Source organism: Microtus ochrogaster, chromosome 1, assembly GCF_000317375.1.
Source record: "Microtus ochrogaster isolate Prairie Vole_2 chromosome 1, MicOch1.0, whole genome shotgun sequence".
Classification (NCBI taxonomy): Eukaryota; Metazoa; Chordata; class Mammalia; order Rodentia; family Cricetidae; genus Microtus; species Microtus ochrogaster.
Genome location: NC_022009.1, coordinates 18,958,100 through 18,977,263, shown reverse-complemented (window position 1 = coordinate 18,977,263; position 19,164 = coordinate 18,958,100). Strand labels below are relative to the sequence as shown.

Genomic DNA, 19,164 nt, shown 5'->3' with positions numbered 1-19,164 from the left:
TCTCGGAGGACCACAACGCAGGACAACAGCTTCTCTGATCCTTAACTCCCACCCTCTGTGCAGCGGTAGAAGCCAGTGGCTGCCCTTGCCTCTGTGTGCCACACGGTGAACTGCACACTGGCTCACAGTACCCTCCCCACTGAGGGACTCTAGGGAGCACGCAGCTTCCAGAGCATAGATGAGATGGGAAGCCCCCACTTCAGCCTGAGGTAGAAGGGAACTTGACAGCACCTGCACATATGACAAAACTGCTGTGTGCACTATCTCAGGAGCAGCAGTTCTGAGCCCTGGGCCTCAATGTCTTCCAAGCTAGAAGGGACCAGGGCTGCAGGCCAGGGTCCACTAAACAGCCCCCAGACAAATACTAGCTGTATAAAATAGATGAAGCCAACTCAAAGAAAAATGTGGGCCCTTGTTAAAAGGAGAGGGTAAAATTGTCATTAGAAGTTTAAAACAGAAAGCTCTCTACCCCCTCTCTACCAAAGTCTCTCTTTCTCTCTTCTCTCTCAACTTGCAATAGTAGCGTTTAATTTGCTGTTTAGTGTTCTTCTAGGTTTAAACAAAAGAGTCAAACCCTTAAGCTTGCTATGGAAGCCAAATTGTAAACATCTTACAAACTACATGATGCTTTGAGATAACAAGGTCTGGCAACCAACACCCAGAGGACATGTGTCTCCTTGGCCCATGTGCACGCCACCACCAAGGCAGCAGACACTCATGGGATATGTGTCTCCTTGGTCCGTGTACACACTACCACCCTCTTGCCATCAAAGCAACATGGTTAAGAATTTAAGGACAAGAAAATTGGCTGCATACCCATGAAGTCAGCCTGGTCTTCAGGAAGAGACTCTAGATGTATGTACTAGAACACACCATCAAGGAAAATGTCAGGAGAGGACACGAGTACCCTACCTTGATCCTCCTCTTCGAATGAATGCTGGATCTGTTGGTAGTTGGCCAACAGAACTTCCCAGAGAGCAGAGATCCATGGGGCGCTCCCATAAGGGTCCCTATCCAGCTCTGTGCCCCACACTCTTGCTCCTTCCTCAGAAACAGTGACAGCTGGGTCATCACCACTGTCTGGGCCCTCCTTACCTCTAGTGCTTCAGGAAGGGCACTGGAAACGTGAAACGCGTTTCTTTGTCACCCCAGGCTCCTTCTCTCTCAGCTAAGAACCCCTGCTCACACTGGCTTTCGAAGCAAACATTTAGACGAAGCATGGAACTCCACTCACCTTTTCTTCCTGAATTGCCCTGGCTCAAGGGCTTGTCGGTGACTGGACCTTGGACGAGAGAGGAAACAGAAGCACAACATTCAGATCGCACTGTGGTTGGTTTCCGTCAAACACTTGGCAAAGCCTGATGTCATGAGCACATGGTCATGTATATATGTATTGTATACACACCGGGGATATTATATACAAAGTTAGTGTGCACATGCATGTCAAGTGGGGTTTGTTTAACGTCAATGTCACTGATAACCCAGACTGTTTTGAGATGAACTATGATTCCCAGGTTCCCTGGAACCAATCTTGACCAGGTTTTTACAAAATTCAACATCCATGTAACTCAAACATTCCAGTGTTTGCCCTCCACTTACACACCCCTGTGCACCTCCTCTCCTCACCAGCTCTGTGCTCTGACCCATATCCAGTCACCAGGACCAACTGGTGAGACCCCCTCTTACTGAAAATGCCCATGATTGACACCCCTTGCTGGTCAGGGCAGGAAATCGGCAATTTTCCATCTGCGTTAAGTAGAAAATTGTTGGCCCAATTGTACTGAATGGGCCAAACAGTCTGAGGCATGGAAACAATTTTCTAGACAAGGCCTGTTCTTCAAGGAGGGGGGCAACCTGTATGCTGGCCAAACGTTTGCCCCATCTCTTCTGCGATACCGCGTGCCCGCATCATCCAGGGCTGGCTCTGTGGCGCCTGCCTTCTCCTTAGAGCCCAAATCAAATGTGCAAAGACAGAACCCACTCCACAGAAAGACCTCTGTGGAGATCCTGCCCATGAGAGGAAAGTGAGAATCCTGACTGTCCTGGCCCACATTGCACTCCTTCTCCATGCTCTAGATTTGTGAGGATTCTGTTATCCTGAAGGGGGCTTGTGTCTAGTATATTTGTTTGCTTTAAACAAAGTGTTCCAGGTCATTTGCAAGGAGGGCCAAGTCCTGCCCTGCCCCTCCTTGCCCTAACCCAATTAAGGTTTCCAGTTTCTGTGTAAACCACAAATAAAGTAAACTTCCCTTTTGGCCTGTAAATTTTGATCCCTAACATACATTCTTACAAACAGTCCTATTGCCTGTACCACTTGCTTTCCTTTTTAAACAGATGGGCCAGTTTTTTTTTTTTAAAAAAAGAGAACAAATTTTATCTTCAAAATTTAAAAACCAGGGAAAACTTACCATAGATGGAGGGCCTCTGGAACTACATTTTAGCATAATGTTTAATACTTTGCTTGCACTTAAAATTGGGAATAAGTAAAATGCAAGCCCCACACATAGTGAGTGGATCGGTTAGAAATGCCTGTTTTGAGGGTGACCTTAAGAAAGTTATTAATGAAGGGGAAACATGGGGCTTGTGTGGATCCATAGCCACAAACACATAAAACTGACCTAACAGCAAACTCTGTAAGCTTACAAAGTTGGGAGCAGAAACGTAATCTTTTCTATGCTACGGATTAACCCAATGGATGGTTATCAAACTTGCCTGATTATCAGAAATGCTTCATAAGAACAAAGGATGTCAGATCCATTCCAGATCTAGTACCCACTAATCTATACAAGGAGATGCTAGGACACTTGGTGTCTACAGACGACCAGCCAGACACATGGTTCACTGTCAGGACAACCTTCCACTGCTGTGCGTTACAATGTTCAAGGATGGCACAGATGTGGGAGAGAGGCTAATACTCTCCTTGCCTGTGTCCATGATAGACATCACTAATCAATCACCGAAGCCTTTGGTGTTGAACTCTCACTTAACTTCAAAACAATACCAATAATACACTTCAAGGCCCACCACAGGCAACAAAGAACAACAAAATCCTAGATGTATGTCATCTCAGATCTAAGGGGCTATAGACAATACTTAGAAAAAGAATGCTGGACCAGAAACAAAAACTCAAAATAAATAAACATACACTGATAGACACTCTTCTCTGAGCCAACTATGGAGCAAGAAGAGTGGAACCTTCTGACCTGGGCTCGTTTCCCACACCACCCTGCTAAAGGTTTGCCTATAAGATTGAGGGCCCAACCAAGTCTCTCTTCAGCCCTTCCCGTTCCTCCCACCCCTTCCAACGGTACCTGAACATACAGGAGTTTTATTCTGCACAGAAGAACCACTGATGGGCTTCCCGTCCGGGGTGACACACCAGCAGTACCCCGTGTAAGTGTGGCACTGCACCTGTTCAGAAGAGTGGACAAGGAGGAGAGTTGTGAGTCTCGGGTTACAGTCAATCATCCCTTGCTGTGTGTCCAAGCATCTGAGCATCAGAAAATCTCCTCCCACCTCCCACTCCCACGTCTGTCCCAGGACATCTCTCACAGGTGGAACAGACAGGTGGACCCAGCATCGATGTCATGTTTGCTTTATGATCCTTGCGTGCAGCCCACAGCAATTACCTGCTTCTTTCTCATGACTCCAGTTAGCATCTGATAGCCTATGGAGAAAGGTCCACTGTGGTTCCCTTGGGATACATTTCTCCAGTTCCCATACTTTCCCCCCAGAGCTGGCATATGCTCTGTATGCCATCCAGCTGTAAAACCGCCCGAGCCGCAAACTAATCTGGCAAGTATCTGTGGTAATGTCACCATTAGGGATTGATGGGGCCCTTCTTGAACAAGTAGAGACAAACACTAAGTTTTTTGCTCATAAGTAACACAGTGACGTAAGCAACATAAGCCTGTCCTGTGAGAACACAGCTCTCCCAAGACAAGCACCGAGCCCCCTTGTGCCTGCAGGATCTTCTGCTAGAAGCCCAGCTTCTAGCACCACGGGGTGATCCTCAAGCTTGTAGGATCAGAGCGGCAGTCTGGGAATGGTTAATTGAAATGAGGCCTTCTTTCACTCTCCCAGAACAGCTTCCATGTCCTCCAACAGCGGTTACCTTACCCACCTTCTCCCACCCTACCCACTGTCCTCTTGCGTCTGTTTTCTCTGCAGAATTACTAACCGTCTATCAAGACAGACTGCCTTGCATAAAGCTCCTCTGTGGTTCACTTTTGGGCTCGAGATAAAGATTAAACTAAATTCCATGACACTTAAAGGACCCTAACAATCTGTCCCTGCCCATCCTTCTGGTGTCATTTTTACACCCAAAGCCCCACAAACACCCTCCACTTTGGCCACAGTGAGCCCTTTGATATTCCCAAACACAGCCTCATCTCTCTTGGTTCTGAGCCTTTGTCAGGCCCCAGCCATTCCGTTTATCCACAGCACCGGCTCAGGCCGCCTCTTCCCAACCTTTTCCTCATCCTTCTGCTCCCCTCCATGATACTCAAAGCCAGTCTTGCTTTCTCCACGCCCTTCCCAAGGCAAGCTAGTGAGCCTGAGCTGCTGTTGATCTGGCAGGTCCATCTTGCCGCTCTAGATTAAAACCTCAACGGCTGCAAAGCCATTCTTTCAGAGTCTCCAGAATCCAGTATGATGCTGACATCTACCGCAGGTGACTGATGGATTGAATGAAGGCCTGGATTCCCATATTTCCTCCATTCTCGGTTTCCCATTGACTCTAAAATGCAACATCAATTTAAAAAGCCACACCACATTAAGTGTCTATCTCAAGGATAAGATGTGTGCCAATTGTAAAGATATTAAAATAGGGAGGGGTGTCATTTGGGATCAAGGACATGTTGAAATTGAGGCCAGGCAGTGACTGCGTACAAACTGAGGGGTGAGGGATGGTAAAGGAGAATGCAGACAGCTTGGTTGGGAGCCAGAAGTTATCACTAAGGCAAAAAAAGAAAAAAAAGCTATGGAAAGTATTGTATTCTTGTGTGGGTATCAGACACAATAAGTCCCCCCCCCCTCCCCGCCAAGTAGTTTCACCCAGAGCCTGTCCACAGGTGTCAGGGTAGAACAAAACAGTCTCTTATTCCTACAGGTAACACGGTTGCTGTCGAATGGAGCACTCGCTCACATCTCTGAAGGGATGTTGCCTAGTGCACGAACCCAAGCCACATTCTGCTCCTTCTTCACCTTATAGCATGATGACACCCGAGATGCTCACTCACTATCAGCGTCACAGTCTTGGTAGCACTATCCCAGTGAGATTAATGGTGGAATAGAAAGAAATCAAGACAGACCAGGGATCTCGTCTGGCCCGTTACAGATAAGGTACATCACCAGTTCTTAGAGCCTCCTCTGTATACTGCGGGCAATGACTGCCTAAGCTGGGGGCCCTGGTGAGGTAGTCTTACACCTGGCACGGGGTGAAGGCTGGAGTGGCCACAGCAGTGATTTTGTTCTCAGTCACGCCAGGAACACCTGCCAGGTGTCTCCCCAAGGACCAGACTGCCTCCAGTAACCTCCACAGATGAGGCTGGAAAGTGCCTCTGGAAACTTGGCTTCACTGCAGATCACATAAGCCCTGCAGGGGAGGCTTCCTAGAGCGCATTCCTTCCCAGAGGCCGCATTGAAATGGGACTAATGGGATCTGGCTGGCTGCTTCCTCCACTTCAGCCAACAGTCACCTCTGGGGAACTGTCCCAAGGCCTGAGATGCCCAGCTGACTCCCTCTTAAGCACTGGAAGCCCACTGCTGAGGCTCTCACGTAAGGGCTGTGCACCAAGCAGCATCCAAGGCCGTGCCTCAGGCTGGATGCTGTGTGTTGCAGCAGGGACAATATGGTTGAGCATGCGCCGAGTTCCGCCTGGGGTTACTGGGACAGAACCGGACACATGAATAAAAGGCAAAGCTCAGAGCTCTGTTTCAGGGGACACCATTTGACCTCAGGCCACATTCTTACTCAGTGTACCCATTGTCTGCCTGTGTGCACATGGGCACAGCTAGCCAGTCCTCTAGCCAGGCCCACAGAACCAAACACAATCCTCTCTCCCCCAGGTCCTCAGCTTTTTCTTCCCACCACACTACAAGGAAAAGACACACACACACAAACACACAAACAAACAAAATCACCAAAATCTTCAGGCTGGGAGTTGCTTCCAAATTCCATAACAAGCGAATGAGGAATGCTGCCCCATTCCTTTGAGGTCTGGGGCATAACCCAGCAGTGTTAAAAGGAGGTGGCAGGAGGGAGCAAAATAGGACCCAAGGACTCTAGTGGGGTCTCAGATTGAGGGACTTGTTGAGGTAGCTCAGCAAGACCTCTTTGCTGAAGGAACCCTAAGGCAATTGACCACCTATGATTCGAACCGAGAGATTTTAAGTTGCCTTGGAGTGTTTTTCGATGTTTGCAGAACAGAAGCTGCGGGGGGGGGGGGGGGGGGGGGGGGGGGGGGGGGGGGGGGGTCTGCAGTTATCCCGTCAGTCTAAGCTCGGATAGCTGTGTGTATTTTAAAGGGGGAGATAATAGTAATAATAGCCATCTCAGTTGTCGGGGAGCTGATGGTGTAATATGAACAAAGGACAGGACCAGTGGAACTTAGCTGTTTCAGGCTGCGTGGTTACAGAGCTTGCCCTGGAAGCACCAAACATGAAGACCAGAGTTCTGAGCCCCAGCACTGGTGTCCATAGGTGGGGAGAGCAACCCATCTGTAATCCGAGCACTCTGAAGGCAAAGTCAAGGAATCCCAGGGCAAACCGGCTAGCTAGACTAATTGTATCAGTGAACTCTGGGTTCAACTGAGGGACTCTGCCTCAATGAATAAAATGGAGAAGCGGCCAAAGAAGACTCCCAACTTCAATATCAAATCTACACACACACACACACACACACAAACACGTGCACACACACACGTACACACACACGTGCACACACACATGCGCACAAGCAGGCATATGTGCCTCACACACAGACATAAAAAGAAAAAATACTTAGTCGTTTATTCTAATATTTAATGTATATATGTAAACTACCCATTCATTTTAAAAGGCCAGAACCGAACTGGTGAGAACCAAAGAGCACACTCTGACACAGTGTGTGGGGAATGAGGGATCTGAAATCAGCCAAGTCTGAGGAAGTTTGGGCAGAGAGGAAGTTTATTTTAATTAGAAATAGTTGTTTGATGCATTCAGCCACTCTCTTGGTAAGTCCTTGATAGGAGAATTATTTATGCAAATTTTCAACTCCTTAGTAACATCCCAGGAAGTAAGAATCCTGGTCCAGAGAAACGCATAAGTTCTATTGATCTGCAAGTTAGCTAGACACAATCAAAGCACAAAGTGTGCCTGGTCTAGCTCCCCTTGCAAATTTATAATTTAACTTAGTAACTAATACTCTCTGTCTCTTGACCTGTAATGAACAGGATATGCCCAGGCCAAGAGGCATTGACAAGGCCAGTGGCCATTCCTAGTACCTTGTCATAGAGTTGTCAAAACTCAGACTGTCAGAAAATGGCTCCCAGCCCTCTCTAGAGTATCCTGCAGAGGCTGGAGTGTCAGCTGGAGGGTCCTTCTTTGGGGACAAAGTGTACGCCATCCAAAATAAGGCTACTTTCTGCTTCTGCTGCCAGGGTCCTGTTGGATATAACGGGTTCCTCCAGCAACTTTAAAACACTGTGCTCCTAGATAAATAGGTTCCATCTCTGACTCATGTGCTTTAATATCATTGGCAAAAACTCTTTTTACATAAACAGGCCAGGGGTATACTGCAGTTCAACCTCCACCCAAATGAAGACAAATCTGAAATTATTTTAAGCCTGCGAATCATCAACATTAGTCCAACTCCTGACCACCCAGCGAGAGTGTGGGAGGCCAGCACTTCCAACAAAGGCAAATGAGTGACCAGCGGGCAGAGAAAACACCAGCTCACAAGGACAAGTGGGAGGAGAGTGGGGAGAATAATAGAGAGGCAGACGGCAACCGACACCCCCGGGTGCCAAGCCCGAGTGGAAAATACCACCTTCGACTTTGACAACAGCTTGTCAGTCCCTAGTGGTCTCTGCATCTCCTCATTTGGGCCTCAAAGTTACTCTCTTTGGAAAGCCTTTCACGGAAGAATTATTTATGTAAATTTTCTAACTACTTAGTAATAGCCCAGGAAATTAGAGTCCTGATATCCCGGTCTTCGTAACATTTCAGAAACCAAGGAACAGGAAAAACCCTCAGAGCTCACCAATCTAACCCAAACATTTTACAAGTGAGGATTCAGAGAGGCCCAAAGATAAAGATGTGTGGCTCTCATCCCTACTCCAGTCTAGGGGGAGAAGGAGAAAGGAGGTGTTTATAGATGCTGAGGTCTAGGGACTTGAGCCTTTTTTTTGCCTTGTTCTTTGCCAGGAAGGCAGATGGGGAAATGATGCTCATAGAGAGGATAGCTGGATAGAAGCATTCCCTCCAGGATGGATCAGAGGGATTTTATGGAGGTTGGTAATACCTTGGGACTTCCATGATGTCTTAGTTAGGGTTATTATTGCTGTGATGGAACACTATGATCAACAGCAACCTGGGGGAAGAGAGAATTTATTTGGCTTACATATCCCAAGCCACAGTCCACAAGGGAAGCCAAGGTGGGACTCAAATTGGGTAGGAACGTGGAGGCAGAAGCTGATGCATTGACCACGGAGAAATGCTGCTTACTAGCTTGCTCCTCATGGCTTGCTTAGGCAGCTTTCTTAGAGAACCCAGGACCACACAGTACCCAAAACCCCTATCAATCACTAGTTGAGAAAATACCTACGGCCCAACCTTACAGAAATATTTTCTCATTTGAGGCTCCTTCCTCTCAGATAACTATATCTTGTGTCAAGTTGGCATAAAACTAGCCAGCACATATGGCCACTGGCCACCAGCTCTTCTTTGGAAGCTTCTCAGGAGCCTGGGACCTCACCTTCCAGAGAAGCCTTTGCTGTTGGTCTTTCTGCCTTGATTCCTAACACACACCCACGTCTCTGGGAATCTACTCCTTCTGGAGCACGCCAGCAGTGACAGGAGACTGCTACCAGTGCCTTTCCTTCTGCCTTGCACGTATGATAAACATGATTACTATGGAATGTGAATAGGAATTGCCAGAGACAATGATGTTCTCTGGTCAAGTATTTTTTGAAATATTGAGGAAAACTGGGTCAGGAGACTTTGCCACTGTACAATTTCTCCTCATCTTAACTTGGTGGATACTTCATCTGTACAAGGAAGATCATGTTTGTAGCAATCCTAATCGTCTTGAAGCAGGGGCTTCCCCTCTGATCTTTGTGTTAGAAGCCTTTGATGGTACCAGTGTTCTGATGAATTTTTAGTGGCCAAACTAAATGAACCATGGTGTAATGAACCATGGACCTTGGCTTCATGCCTTTGTTGTGCCCAAATCCTACTTCTTACACTCCGGATATCAGGTTATTGTTGGATTCTCTATTTAGAATACTTTGCCTCCAACAAGCCCCCTCCCACCAAAAGGGTTTTCTCAAATTGTATCTCTTAAAAGCCACCTTGAATTGCCTCACAACTTCAAGGACAAGTTACTGGGATCTCTTCCCACACACCAGATCTTCTCACTCCCAACCCCCCTCCCAACTATCTCCTGTCCCTCTTCTGTAAGATGGAAAACAAGGACTATGTGTAAAGAGATGGTCTGGACACATCATCTTGAACTTGTGATGATGGGATTACTCTGGTGGGTACAGGCATCTTCTACAAGCAAAGAGTTGAACTGAACTTTCGACAGTGGAAATACGACCGCTTTTCCTTTTAATCTGCTTGTTGGTCCAAATTGCTTAGCACTTTACTCTCGGAGTTCCAGCTATCAAACAAGGCACCATCCAGTAGGTTACCAAGAAGACAAAGTCCTCCCAGCAGCAGGGCCTATAAAGCGCCTAGCACCGCATTGGTGTTGGGATATGCTTGGCCTGTGTCAATTTTGTCCTTTTCCCTTCCCTTTTGACGGAAAAGATGTAGACTACAGCCTCAAAGCGCAGCTATTCCTCGGCGGTAGACATGGTCTCTGACTCTGTGCCAAGTCTAGGGAGGATTATCTGTTGGGGAACGAGGAATTCCACCAGAATTTAAGGGAAGAAGCACAGAGCGTGATTTCAAATCCTTCCAAGTATGGGAGTCATTGCTGACCCCATTTTTAGTGAGTTATGATATGTCAAGGCTGCCCACGGGACATTAGTTAGAACAAGACAATGCCACTCGCCCCCAAGTTTCTAAGAATAGCTGAAATCCTGGGTCTAGTTTGTGTGTGTGTGTGTGTGTGTGTGTGTGTGTGTGTGTGTGTGTGTGTGTGTGTGAAGGGGGTGTCAGAATGGCCATGCAGATGGGACTCAGAAGAAGAAAACGTGAGGAAAGAGACACAAATCCCTACAGCATGGAAGTGGGTTGTGGAGTTAAGGGCTTTGTCCAGAGCAAACAGGAATATTTGTTGGCTAATGTCACAAGACATACTGGTACCCATCTTCAAATCTACCTGTGGAAATGAGATTCTGTGACTCCCATAGACAGAAATGGGGCCATGTGCTGGAAATCATAAACAGAGAGCTCCCAACTCAATACGAAGGGCTTGCCTGTGAAGGCCACTCCACTTGAGAGCAGCTCAACACGCACTATGAATTTTGTCATTAAGGTAATAAAAGTTCCTGCAGCAGATGACAAGCAAGCAGAAGGTGGATGCTGCTTGGTGTATATCAACGAAATGGAGCCATGAGTAGTGGGTGATGGGAGAGAACAAAGACAGCAAAGACACCGCTGCGCTCCCCTTTATCTGCACAGATCTAGGACTCTACAAACTCTTGCAGTTTAGAAAAAGTGTGGATTTACTACCGACACTCAGTTGGAACTGTCGAGACTGCTCTTGCTGGTCCATAGTGAAGGATCTTCCTAGGTGCATTTTCCAGAAAGTTTTGAACACATCTTTCCTACAGCCACGTAAAAACATCTTCTAAAACAGCACACTGGGAGTTCAGGAACCTGAGAAACTTCACTCTTTCTAGTCTTGCTGCACTGTTCAGTGCCCAGAACGGTCCACAGTTTGTAAACGGCCAATGTATACCTTTCACTCGTTTAAATTCTTTTGCATTTAGCAGGGAACTATCAAAAATGTTTGTACACTTCCAAAATAACCAAGAAGAAAACTTCTCATGTGTAGGGCTTTGTTCTGGTCAGAACTGACCCATCTGGCGGGTGATAGGCCAAAGGTGAGCTGCAAAAGCGAGAACTCCTTCAGTATTCTCATGGCTGACTCGACTTTCAACTAAACTTTTCTGCTGGTTTTCTGATCTTTCTCTCCTTTCACACAGAAAAATTCTAGTCCCTTCCTAGCATATTATGTGAACTCACAGTAAAGCAGCAATAGCCCTATTGCTGTTAAGTGTGTGAGAGATGATGGCTTTACCTAGAACTTTCTTGACTAGGTCCTGACTAAGGGCCTGATCTGTGTGAATCTAGCCACCTCAATGAATGTTAGCCACTACCTCCTAAAATCCTAAGAACTGAAGGCTAACTCCTCTGAGGTCATCAGTTTAACCCCATTCCTCAGCCCCTGAGGGTAGGTAGCACCATATCCCTATGGGATGTTCATGGGGTCTCTGTCTGCCAGTGTCCCCAAATAAGAAGTTAAGGCTTTTTGAGCCTGTCTCTCCATCTATGCATTTCTCAACCTGCAAAAAGCTCTCCCCTATTTTGAGTCAGAATATTAATATATATGAATATAAATACATATACGATAGATAGATAGATAGATAGATAGATAGATAGATAGATAGATAGATATCTCACCTCTGGGTCGCCTCTGGGGCTATACCAAAAGTTATTGTCATTTACAGACAAAGATGTGACAATGTCTCTCATACATCCCTTTGCCCATCTTCTTTTCACTTATTCCTGGTTCTTCTCACCTCTGCACTAAACATCTCTGATTTCACCGAGTATCATTCATGTGACATGATTTTGTGGTCCCCCTCCCCATAGTGCTCCCGAGTGTGCCCTAGTTTGGCAACATTGTGGAGACAGTGAGGAGCTGAGCTCGAATCAGGTCACTTTGGTTGGAATACAGACTCTACCACTTGCAGGTCGTATGACCCTAAGCAAACTATATGGCTTCTGTGAGTGTCAGGTTCCACGTCTCTAAGACACGACGGTAAGAGTACTGGCCTCATGGGTTGTAGTGAGGATGGAATACGTCACTGTGTTAGGCATTTAACACAGCCCCGCACAGTATATGAGTAAGAAAATCGTACGGTGATGGTCGCTGCTGTCTGAAAAAGAAATGAGAGTAGAGAGTGACTAAGGACCCCAGTCCCACACAGATCCTCTGCGCCCCCAAGCACTGCAAAGGCTAAAGAAGTAGGTAGCTTCCATCTTCCTTTTGCTCCCAACTCCAGCCCCCCATAGAAGAGCAGCTGAAGATACCTCCCAGGGAAACCTGCTGTTGCTTTCCCAGTAGACAAGTGATAGAAGGGAACTCCCCAATAACTCTGGGGAGCTCTGATGCCAGTCAGAGAGCTCCCAGACCCTGCCTGCTTGCCAATCTGAAGAGGGTGAGCAGCCAGGTCTGATGAAGAGAACAGGGCAGAGGCTGGAACAGGCAGGTCCCACAGAACCAAGTGGACACAGTTCCCCAAGCACAAGGCACGCCCCCATCTCCTTGGTCTCTCTGCACAACCCTGCTCTGACAGGTGTCCAGGAATGCCAGCTCTCCACTGAAAAGGTGAAGGTGGTGGCTTCTACCCCATGTGGAGGTTTGGGCAAACCCTTGCTACACAAGAACAGATCAGACACTGTTCCTGTTACCACTTACAAATGTTACCGTACTGCGCTTCTAAGTATGAAACTTAGATAGTTTACAAGTTATGTGCTACCTAGAGTTCATGCACAAAGATGAAAGAGAGACTGACTTCAGAAAGCTGGCTGCTGCCTGCTTCTCACCAAAGCCTCAACTTTGGCATCTTCCCAGATCTCCATGTCCTAATGACCTTAGCAAACAATGCAAATGCCAGGGTAGAGAGAGGAGCCACCACAAGCCTCATGCTCCGCTTGAACAGGCAGCAACATGTCTGTCAGTTAGTCTCTATTGCTGTGATGAAATGCCATGACCAAAATCAACTTATAACTCTCAGGTTTTATTCCATCCCTGAGGAAAGTCAGGGTAGAAACTCAGGGCAGCAACCTGGAGTCAGGGACTACAGAAGACGCCATAGAGAAGTCGTGCTCACTGGAGCGCATCCATAGCTTGCTCAGCCTCATAAAGTGCTAGGCCCTACCGCATCAACCATCAGTCAGGAAAATAAACCACAGACTTGTCCGCAGACTAATATGTAGGGACAATATTCTCATTGACATCCCTCTTCCCAAATGACACTAGCTTGTGTCAGGTTGACAAACTAATCAGAACAATGTCCCTCAAAGGCACCAAGCCTTGCTGTAACCAAAACACTTGCTAATTTAAATAGAAATCTCTTCTCTGCTAGTAGATTCAAAGAAGAAAGAATTAGCTTAATAATAATGAGATCTCTTAAAGATACATGGTCAAGGTTGGTGTCTCCTGCCCTAATTTGCCTCTCTCTCTCTCTCTCTCTCTCTCTCTCTCTCTCTCTCTCTCTCTCTCTCTCTCTCTCCAGATGCTTCCCTTCCCTTGGAAATGCTAACCCAAGAATACTGGTATTGACATAGAATCTTGGACCACAACACAGGCTATAAGTTTTAGAGCATCCCCATCCTAGATGCCCAAGCCTGGGGTGAAGAGCTGGCATCCACCCTACACATCCCACTCTCACTTGCAAGGGAAGGAGAGTGTTTCAAAGGTCACTACAGCTGAACAACACCAAACACGAAGACCAGTGAAACAAGCCAGAAAGGAGGCCTCGCATTTATGGCCAACTGGTCCTTGACAAGGACAGTGAGATAACCGAGGGAGGATAGCAGTCTTTTCATTATGCAGTCCTGAGGTTACCGAACACACACATGCAGAACAGTGAATCTGGGTCCCGACTCCCCCACACTAACTAACTTAAAAGAGATCAGAGGCCTAAATGTAGGAGCCAAAGTAATAAAACTTGCATAAAATGAAAGGGTAAACCTTTGTTGCCTTGGATAAGGTCATGGTTTCAAAGCTACGACAACAAAAGCATAAGCAAAAGAGGAAAGATGGAAGGAAGGGGGAGGGGAGGAGTCAGTTAATTAATCTTAAATTGTATACATAGAATGCATAAATACTCTTACAACTCAATACTAAAAAGACAACTGACCTGAGAAATGGGGACAGGAACTGAGCAGACATCATATATAACTGAAGAGACTCAGCACTAGTTACTGGGAAAAAAGAGGAGCATAACAAGATACCAAGTCATAGAAAACAGTACCAAGTATAGGCAGAGAAGTGAACGTCTTCAGGTGTTGTTGGGGAGCGAGAAATGGTGTGACCACCAGAGAAAACACCCTGGTGATTCCTCAACAGCAGGAGCAGGAGGAAGTGAATGACCCAGCAATTCTATTTTTAGGTATGTACTAGGATTCCTGAAAGCACATGTCACATAAACAGGAGTGCCAATGTACACAATAGTGTTATTCATAACCTCCCCACAGTCAAAACTACCCAAAGGTACTGATGAATAAACAAAAAGAAATGGGGTACCAGATAATAAAAGAACATGAATGGACCCTAAAACAATGGGCTGGTTAAAAAGAAACCATTAAAAAAAAAGAACCACACATTATATGAACTGTCCAGAACATGCAAACCCTAACAATCTAAGGTAGATTAGTGGTGTCGAGGGTTGAGGAGAGGGCTCTTGCAGGGCTGTTAAAGGGCTGGGATTTCTTCTTGGGTGATGAGGGTGTTCTGGCAATAGATGGGGGCAATGGTTGTGCAGTCCGGTGACTGCACTAAAAATCACTCTGCTGTGTGTTTTAAAGAGATACGTTTTACAGTGTGCAAATTGCATCTTAATAAGCCTTTTTAAAACAATAGGAAGTGAGACTACAGATCACTTCGCCAACCTCTAGACCAGCTCAACTCTCTTAAATTACAACTCATCGATTTGGGAACTAAAGTGGGGGGAAAACTAACATCTGTTTAGTAGTGACTATGAATATACGTACGTATACATTATTCATGTGTAATGTTGGGTTTCTTGGAACAAAAGCAATACAGCAACCACAAAAAAACACATTTAAAACAAGTCTTATCCATAAATGTTCAAATTATAACCATTACAATTTTCTCATTGAACATTTAACCAAAAAGAAAAGCAACAACTTGCCTAACACTAGGTCCACTTAGCATTTGAATGTTTACCAGTGGGAGAGAAGGAAGGGAGGGTCAGACAGACAGACAGACAGACAGACAGACAGACAGACAGACAGAGAAAGTTAGCATTTTACCTGGCCATAAGGTAAATGCAGAGCGCCACCCACTTTTAAGAACTGGTTTTGTCTGGGGCGCCCAGGGATCTACCTGTGCCTGGAGAGGCTCTCGAAGAGCCAGCTTACAGACACACTCTGTTCTCATCACTTAGCTATGGCATTGCTACATATGGTTTCACCCCAGCAAGACAAAAGACCATTGCTTCCAGACTCTGAGGACTTCGAAACTCAACAAAGATTGGGTAAATCAGGGCTGGACAGATACCTTGGTGGTTACGATCACTTGTTCTTTCCTAGAGCCCTGAGGTGGTTCCCAGCACCCAAATGACTGCTTTTATCCAGCCATAACCCAGGTCCCAAAGAATCCAACACTCTCTCCGACCTTCAAGGGAACTGGGCATACATATGACACACACATACATGTAAACAAAACATTCATACATGTCTTTTAAAAAGTAAGATTAGACATGTCCTGTCCACAGGGAGACTAATCACTCCAGACTGTCAGTGTTTAATCAACCCAGGTAAATAAAGGCTCACAGTGCATGGGATGGATTGATATCTCCACTAGACTCTAACAGTCCGGAAGATGAGAGGCCACAAGGTAAAGCAAATTGTTCCTGGAACGGACTGGTCCTGCAACAGGTCTCTAGGAAGAACGTTCTGTACCGTGGGAGTGGCTGAGAGTGCTAACTAGGAAGAACTCTAGGTCCTCAAGTGTCGCATCTTCCGGTGCTGAAGAAATCACAAGGGAACCTGCTCTATTCATCAAAGCGTCAACAATTTTCTGTTTGGGTTTCCAACTTCAGAATAAAGCAGTTGTGGGTTGGAGAGAAGGCTCAGGGGTTAAGAGCACTGACAGCTCTTTCAGAGGACCTGGGTTCAGTTCCCACACTTACATGGCAGCTCACAACTGTCTGGAAGAAATTATAGCTCTTGAGACCTCTGTTTTCAGGAAAAGTCAATATATGCACTGACGCAGCTTATATATGCACTGCTGGGAAGAGCAGTAGTTAGAATGAGTGGAAAATGGGGAAAGTCGTCTCCGGAATTTATTAAGGAAAATTGTTCCTGGAACAGGGAGCTCAAAGGTGAGAAATAAAACACGCCATTTCACCTTCAAGCAACATAATGCAAGGTTTTCATGTTTAATGATATTAAAAATATAATCAATGCAAAAATTTAAATACCTTGCCACTGTACCTGATAATTGTCACTCATAATTGTCACACCCCTGCTGAATATTACAGAAAGCAATTTGGGATGCTTGTGTTAAATGGCTTAAAGAGCAAACGTCCTGGACTGGGGGAGGGTGTGTCTCAGCTGGTGGAGTTCTTGCCTAGCGCGCATACGACCTGGGTTTGATTCCCCAGGACCCCATAAAAATGGGTGTGGTGGCAAATGCCTGTAGTCCCAGCACACCACTCCTGATGTGGAGGAAAGAGGTTCAGAAGTTCAAGGTCACCCATTCAATATCATTCTCAGGTACACTGCCAGTTCCGGGCCCAGCCAAGGCTACGAAGATCCTGACCCAAAAACAAACAAGCAAAAGACACACACACACACACACACACACACACGCACGCACGCACGCACGCACGCACGCACACACACCGCACGCGCGCGCACACACACACACATGCACACACACACACACACACACACACACAACCAGAAGGAATTTTCAGTTTCCCCTTCTTGACACAACAAAACTGCACAGAACACACAGACTACAAAGGCCAACTACTCCTATTCACTAATCCACTCACAGCACAGAGAAGAGCCTCTTTCAAGTCCTTACACTGAGCCAACCTGCTCAGTAAATCCTCTAATTTTTTTATTTTCTATAATTTAACACAGCACCAAACTGGGAATACTTTCCTTCCAGTCGTAGGACAGAGGTGCCCCAAACCCCAAAATCAGCAGGTAGAAAGACATCATTAAGATCAGGGCAGCAGCCAACAAAATGGAAACAAAGCAAAGACAAACTCAAAGACTCAGTGAAATCAAACTATTCTCTGACAATATAAACAATGTTGACAAATTCTAGGCCAAACTAAGCAAAAGGGAGCAAGGGAAAATTCAAATTAATAAAATTAGAGATGAGAGGAGAACTATTACAACAGATACCACTGAAATTTAGGAAGTCATTAGATCTTACCTTAAAAATATATATTCCTCTAAACTGGAAAATCTAAAAGAAATAGATGAATCTCTAGGTGACTATTAAATAACCAATGAAATGAAATAACCAAATGAAACCAACACAAGATGAGCAGTTTCAACATATCTATAATATGAAGCAGGAACGAAAAAAATCTCCCAAGTCAAGAAGCCCAGGCCCAGGTGGACTCACTGATGAATATCACCAGACCTTCATAGAACTAACACCAATACTTCTCAAACTATCCCATAAAACTAGAAAGGAAGAAACACTCCCAAACTCTTCTGACAGAGTTAGTATTGCCCTGGTACCAAAAGCATATAAAGATGAAGCAAAAAAAAAAAAAAAAAAAAAAGGAAGGAAGGAAGGAAGGAAGGAAAGAAGGAAAGAAGGACTATAACTTCCCTGATAAACATAGATGCAAAAATTCTCAAAAAAAAAGTGCCTGAAACTAAGATTATTCACCATGGTTTTATTGTCTAGAATTGACTTTATGCTAGAGCTATAAAGATGATTTGGATATATGTAATGTCAATAAACGTTATAAGGTACATAAGTGAACTCAAGGACAGATGCCATATGGTCATCTCAATAGACATGAAAAAGACTTCTGACAAAATCCAACATCCCTTCATGTTAAAAGTCCTGAAAAACTCAGAATATAACTCAACATAACAAAAGCTACATATGACAAACCTATAGCCAATTTTATCTCAGTGGAAAAAATTGAAAGCATTTCCACTAAAATCAGAAACAAGGGCACTGTCTCTGATTTTATTTGGTACAGTATTAGAGTCTTAGCTAGAACAATAAGATTTAAAAAAAAAGCAAATAGAGATACAAATAAGAAAGGAAGAAGTTAGAGCAGATGATGATGTGATCCTACACTAAAAAGACCCTGAAGATTCAGTCAGAAAACTCTTAGAGCAGATAAACAGTTCAGCAAAATGTCAGGATATAAAATTTAACACACAAAAAGCAGCAGCTTTCCTATATACCAATGACAAACACACTAAGAAAGAAATAAGGAAATAATTTCATTTGTAATGGTCTCAAAAAATTTAACAAGGAATAAAAGATGTAAAATATCTCTACAATGAAACTTTTAAAACACTGAAGAAAGAAATTGAGGAAGAGCCAGGATGTAAGAAGGCTTCCATGTTCATGGATACGTAGAATCAGTATTACAAAAATGTCCATCCTCCCAAAAGCAAGGTATGTATCCAATACAATCAGATCAAATTTTTTTTTTTTTTGGTTTTTCGAGACAGAGTTTCTCTGTGGCTTTCGAGCCTGTCCTGGAACTAGCTCTGTAGACCAGGGTGGTCTCAAACTCACAGAGATCCACCTGCCTCTGCCTCCCAAGTGCTGTGATTAAAGGCGTACGCCACCACCGCCTGGCATTCAGATCAAAATTTTACTGTACTTTTTCACTATCTGAAAGCTCATTTGAACAGACAAAAGACCCCAGGCAGTCAAAACCATGCTGCTTAAAAATAATACAGCTGGAGGACTCACCATACCTGATTGTAAGCTATACTCCAGAGCTATGGTAATAAAAAACAGCATGACAGGGAGGG

The 19,164-nt window shown here is 45.2% G+C and overlaps 1 protein-coding gene across 3 annotated transcripts in view; it reads right to left on the bottom strand.

The window, feature by feature from the left end:
• Smoc1 (SPARC related modular calcium binding 1) overlaps positions 1 to 19,164 on the bottom strand; it is a 156,921-nt gene that overhangs the window by 48,124 nt on the left and 89,633 nt on the right. For all 3 annotated transcript variants that reach the window (XM_026780667.1, XM_026780672.1, XM_005343288.3), the window contains exons 4-5: positions 3,312 to 3,411; positions 1,235 to 1,282 (exon numbers count right to left, since the gene is read on the bottom strand). In XM_026780667.1, coding sequence (XP_026636468.1) covers positions 1,235 to 1,282; positions 3,312 to 3,411 — 148 coding nt within the window. The remainder of the gene's footprint in view (positions 1 to 1,234; positions 1,283 to 3,311; positions 3,412 to 19,164) is intronic.